This window comes from Pantherophis guttatus, chromosome 7 (assembly GCF_059756535.1).
Source record: "Pantherophis guttatus breed Tessera chromosome 7, ASM5975653v1, whole genome shotgun sequence".
Lineage (NCBI taxonomy): Eukaryota > Metazoa > Chordata > Lepidosauria > Squamata > Colubridae > Pantherophis > Pantherophis guttatus.
Genome location: NC_142069.1, coordinates 2,556,795 through 2,562,794, shown reverse-complemented (window position 1 = coordinate 2,562,794; position 6,000 = coordinate 2,556,795). Strand labels below are relative to the sequence as shown.

General features: G+C 49.7%; 1 protein-coding gene across 1 annotated transcript in view; it reads left to right on the top strand.

Annotated features, from left to right (window-relative positions):
- Nucleotides 1–4,362: 4,362 nt before the first annotated feature.
- UBE2H (ubiquitin conjugating enzyme E2 H) overlaps nucleotides 4,363–6,000 on the top strand; it is a 62,270-nt gene continuing 60,632 nt past the window's right edge. Inside the window, exon 1 of the mRNA XM_087874399.1 lies at nucleotides 4,363–4,774. Coding sequence (XP_087730525.1) covers nucleotides 4,722–4,774 — 53 coding nt within the window. The 5' untranslated portion in view covers nucleotides 4,363–4,721. The remainder of the gene's footprint in view (nucleotides 4,775–6,000) is intronic.

The following is a 6,000-nucleotide window of genomic DNA, read 5'->3' as shown; positions in this document are numbered from 1 at the left end:
CAGACAAATGGCTGTCCAGTCTCTTATTAAAAACCTTAAGTGTTGGAGCATTCATAAATTCCAGTGGCAAGCTGTTCTACTGGTGAATTGTTCTCACTGCCAGGAAATTTCTTAAGTCAGTTCTTAGTTCCAGGTTGCTTCTCTCCTTGATGAGTTTCCATCCGTTGCTTCTTGTCCTGCCTTCAGGGGCTCTGGAGACCCTGGACGGATCAGAGATCATCTGCAGTGGTTTATAATGTGCATGGATTAGAAACTGCTTTATTTATAATGCTTATTATAAATTTATAATGTTTATCAATTGCAGCGGTGATAATGTGCATAGATTAGAAACTGTCGTGGACTATCTGCGAGTTAAATACAAGAATAGATTGTGAACAAAGGGCTTGGAAGTTTAATTTCGCTGTTGGCTTTACATGTTAACTGTTGTCCTCGACATACAACGGTTCGTTTAGTGACCAAAATTACGACGGCACGGAAAAAAAGCAACTTGTGACCGTTTCTCACACTTACGACCGTTGCCCCATCACCATGATCATTCACATGTCATGAACATTCAGAAAGACACTTGGCAACTGATTCACAGTTATGACGGTTGCAGAGTCCTGGGGTCATGTCATTCCCCTTTTGCGACCTTCTAACAAGCAAAGTTAAAGGGCGAAGCTGGATTCATTTAATGACCGTGTTACTAACTTGCGCAGATTCACTTAAGAACTGTGGCAAGAAAAGTTGGGGGAAACTGTCTCACTTAGCAACATAAATTCTGGCTCAATAGTGGCTGTAAATTGTAGTCCTCAACTTATGACCACAATTAGGAACAGAAGCCGCCTTTCAAATGGGGGTCACGTGTTCCCCCCCCCCGGATGTTGCAACCATCGTATATATTGTAAATGCTAGTTGCCAGGTGCGTTCAATTTTTGATCACGAACCTGTAATGAGGCTGCGACGGTTGTAAGTTTGAGGACTGGTCGTAAGTCATTTTTTTCAGCGCTGCTGTTAACTTTGGTCACTAAGCGAATCGTTGTAAGTTGAGAACTAGCCGTAGAGCAGACTCCCACACCATTTCTAGCAACCCTGTGACAAGGAATTCTGGGAAGTGGAGTCCGACATTGCTGCAAGGATTGTAGTAGAGCAGACCAGGGGATTCTGGGAGTTGAAGTCCAGACATCATACAATTGTTGCGTTTGAGAAAGAACTGCTGTAGGTAAAGATTGCAAACATTAACAAAACAATATCTGGAAACAATGCAAGACATTCTTGTCCGAATGACCCAAGGACTCCTGTTGGAAAACAAACATTAAACCAACATTCGTGGTAAGCCACGATAGCCCCCCCCTCCTTTCTGGTTTAGAGTATCATGTACGGCTGCAAATTGATTCATATTAGCCGCCCTGAGTCTTCGGAGAGGGGCGGCATACAAATTGAATTAATAAATAATAAATCAATATTGCCGCACGTTTTCTACTTTATTAAACGGTTCTCATCCACGGGCCACAATCAGAGATAGAATCCTGGCTTCCGCAACCTGGTGATTCACAAACCAGGTTTGTTAGTTTGCTCTCTTTCAGACCGATCCGAGAGAGAGAGAGATTCGGCTTCCAATTATCACTTCGGCAAGCAGCTTGGAGGCCCCGCTGTGAAGAGAAACCCTGCGAGGGAGTATTGCAGATGTTCAGCTTATGGCACGGCAAGATAACAAACCTGCATTTATTTTCCCCTCTTAAACCTACATCCGGGTTTAGAATTGCCTAGCCCTCCAGCAGTTCACAAACAAGCCTTGTTCGTACGGCATTTTGCAAAGGTTTTAAGACTCAGGCAGGTGCTTCTCTTGTGGTTTTAATAAGACATCCCTTCATTTCAACCAAGGTTGCCTTCCCACCACACCCCTTGCTAGATGTCTCCATTCCTAAAAGAGGTTTATCCAGATCTATCTAGCACCTGTTGGGAGATTTCTTGATTTGGGCCTGCAGAGGTGCCCAAGGAATTAATTTTAATTTTAATTTTATTTTTTTTCTTTCTCCCCAGGCTTTCCGAATTATGTAATTTTGATAAAGCATTCATTTCCTGCTTATATTTATCCTTTTGATTGTTCATCCATCATCCATACTGGGCAGGGAGTCCTCGACATACAAACAGTTTATTCAGTGACCAAAATTAAAACGGCACTGAAAAAAGCAACTTGTGACCATTTTTCAAAGTTTATGACCGCTGCGGCATTCCCCATGATCACGTCTGATGAAAATTCAGACGTTTGGCCACTGACTCGTATTTATGACGGTTGCAGTTTTCCAAGGTCACGCGATCCCCTTTTGCGACTTTGCAAAGCCGGATTTGTTTAACAACCGGGTTACTCACTTAAACAACAGCAGTGGCAAGGAAGGTCGTAAAATGGGCCAAGGCTCACTTAACGACGGCCTTGTTTAGCAGCCAGAAATTGGTGTGTTGGTTTGATTTATTGAATAAGGCCCAAAGGAAAACCTTTCAACCAGAAAGGTAGGGTCAGAAAAGTCAAGATGGCGGCCACAACGTTCCAATAGAACGAATGCAGCAATCACCAAAACCAGCTGCAGCTTCTGTCATGTTGGCACTGCCGCCATCTTGACTTGGCTGATACTCCTGATTGACAGGGCCAACCCCATGAAAGGAAGCCAAGATTTTGTGGAGAAAGGGTTTTGGGGTTCCCCATGTATCGGGGCAGGGGGCTGAAGACTAAGAGACTTCCAATGCCAGGCGGGCATGTTTGCCCTGCCCAAAAAATGCCAGGCGGTGTCCATTGGAAGATCAACACAAATTCCAAATATTATTTTTGGGGTTGCGGGGTTGCTTTGTACTGAAATCCCCAGGCAATTGATAGGAACGGTGTTGGGGTAACCAAGGAATTGCACTGGTTTTGCATTTTGTAGTTTACAGAATTACAGATTAACAGAGTCGGAAGGGACCTCGTAGGTCATCTAGTCCAACCCCCCGCCCACCCAAGCAGGAGACCCTACTCCATTTCTGACAAATGGCAGTCCAGTCTCTTCTTGAAAGCCTCCAGTGATGAAGCTCCCACAACTTCCGAAGGCAAGCTGTTCAGGGAAACGCAACTCCACCAAGGTTGTTGTGTGAACCCCAAAACGGGTGTACCCCTTCTGATATCGGCTGGCTGGTCTGCAGTCAGGCTTAGCCTGGTTGTCTAATAAGGCACCTCTGCTCCTTTATTCCACATTGGAAGAGGGTTTTCCATGGCTGGGAAAAAGGCCAGCCCTCTTTGTACGCTCAGAGGCACTCTTGCCTACCTGCAAAAAGGTTAAATCATGAAGTTTTTAAAGACAAGATGAAACTGCAAGGGCCGAACAATCCCAGAGCTCACCTTGATGGACTTCCTTGTCTCGCCAGGTTGTGGGCACTCTGCACATGCCCAGAGGAACTGGCTGGTAGTTAATTCGTGGATGAGGGACGAATCCAAACACAATCAGTGGTTGGGGCAGGAAGTTAGTTAAAGAAATTAAAGGAGCCTCGCCTGAAAAAAAAAGAGGACGAGGTGTGTACAGATAGTCCTCAACTTACAACAATTCATTTAGTGACTCTTCAAAGTTACAATGGCACTGAAAAAAAGTGAATTAACGACAGTTTTTCACACTTACGACCGTTCTTGCATCTGCCTGGTCACGCAAGTGAGAAAAAAATCAGATGTTTGGCCACTGACTCATATTTATGACGGTTACCGTTTCATAGGTTCCCCTTTGGCGACCTCCTGAAAAGCTTGGCAACTTCATAGATAGGACGGCCGCAGCGTTCCCGGTGTGTGTGTGTGTGTCACGTGATCCCCTTTTTGCGACCTTCCGACAAACGGGGGAAGCCGGATTCACTTAACAACCGCGTGACTCGTTTAACAACCGCAGCGCTTCCCTTCACCGCCGCGGCAAGGAAGCCCGTAAAAAACAGGTCAAACCCCGCTCCACTGATGTCTCCCCGTGCCCCGGAAACTTTTGACCTCCGCCGTGGTCGTACGTCGAGGACCACCACGATTTGTCTCAGCCAAATTATTTAATTCGTTTTTATTCTATTTTAAATTTTTGTGTTTTATGTGTTTTATTCTGTTCGCTGCCCTGAGTCCTTCTGGAGTAAGGCGGTATATAAATCCAATAAAATAAATCCAATAAAATTAATTAATTAATTAAAATAAATTTGAACAGAGAGGAGAGGCCTGCAAAGAGGTGTTGAAGCCTGAGCAGCAGCAGCAGGAGAAAAACTACCTCTCCCGGCATGCCTCTCGGGTGGGGGGGGGAGGGTGGGGGGGTGGGGAAGAGAAAAGCCTCCGCCCCCAGGAGGGCGTGGCTCCCCCCCGCCCGCCCAATGAGGCGAGCCCCGGGCGATGAGGTCACTGTGGGTGACGTCAGGAGCCCAGCGAGAGGCTTTGGCAGAGCCGAGCGAGCGGCCGAGAGAGAAGAAGCGGCGATTGGGGTGCGGGCGGGCGCAGGAAGCAGCGGCGGCGGAGGAGGAAGAAGGAGAAGGAGAAGCCAGCAGCGGCGGCAGCGGAGCGGAGCGGGGGGGGGGGCAGCCGCGGGGCAGGAAGAGCCGGCTCGCGAAGGGAGGGGCCGCGAGGGAGGCCTCCGCGCAGGCGCACCGCGGGCCCCCTCCCCGACGAAGCACTCCCCCCCCCAAGTCCCCGCGCGCCGAGGGGTCCTGACAGGCCTCGCTCGAGACTCCGCCCGGGAGGGGCCGCCGGCCGGGGGGGCACCATGTCCTCCCCCAGCCCGGGCAAGAGGCGGATGGACACCGACGTGGTCAAGCTGTATCCTTCCTGGAGAAAGAGGGGAGAGAGGGGGGGGCTGTTGTGTGTGGGGGGGGGAGGGGGAGAACGAGGAGCCCCCCCCTTTCGCATGGGAGAGGGGGGGGCTGTTGTGTGGGGAGCCCCCTCCCCCTAGAATATCTGAGGGGGCCCCCCCTCCCCTTGCAGAAGCAATGAAAAGGAGGGGGGGCTTCTTTTTTTGGGGGGGTCCAGGTGCTGGGGATGAATGGAGCCCCCCCCTCACTCCACCCAAACTAGAGAACAGGCCCTGTTTTTTTTCTTCCCCTCCCCTCCTTTCCCCAATATCCCAAACTCCTGACTTTGCCCCCCCTCTTCCCAAAAAGGGGGGGAGAACCAGCCCCCCCCTTGGGCAAGGGGAGGGGCTGCCAAATTGGGTGGGTGGGTGGGGGAGAGCCAAGGGTCACAGGGTTTTGCCAAGCAAGCAAGAGCTGGAAAGGGGAGGGGGGGTCTTTTCTTTGGCCTTTTTTTAAAAAAAAAAGGGGTGGGGGGTGTTAAGGTAGCCAAGAAGGGGGAAAACACCTTAAAGAGAGAGAAATTGGACACCCCCCCTCCCCAAATTCCTTCAGGGATATCCGTGCCGGGCTTCAAGCCACCAAGGCCTCAAAAGAGGCCCTGTGGTTGGAAGCTCCCCCCCTCCTCAAATTAAACCCCCCTCCTTCCTATTTCCCCCTTGGAAAGGGTGGGTGGGTTTAAGCCTTATCTTCCCCCCCCCCCAAACCCGAACCGGGAGACATTTTCCCCTCCTGCTCAGTGTCAACAACACCCCTTCCTTGGCCTGCAAAGAGAGACCTTTTATTATAAAACAAAATATTTATTCCTCCTTTTCTTCTCCACCTTTCCCCCCCCCCTCACCATTTCCCTGGAAATTGCTGAGGTGTCAAACCCCCCCCTCACAAATGAGCAAATAATGGAACCCCACCTATCCTCACCTTCCCCAGCCAGCAGCTGCTGCCCCCCCCTCCCACCCCCTGTTTCTCCCTATAGAAACCACCCTGGGGAAGGGGAGAAAAAAAAATCACAATTCTCCTTATTGCACGGGTCTTTTTGGGGCTGGGGTCTGTCTGTGTGTGTGTCGGGGGGGGGACACTTTATTGTCCTCCGTATCCTCTGGTGGTGGGAGGCATTGCCAGAGAATTTATCTTCGATTAAACAAGTCGGGATGGAAGGAGAAAAGCAAGAAAGCTGGTCTTATTTTCCCCAGTTTTTCA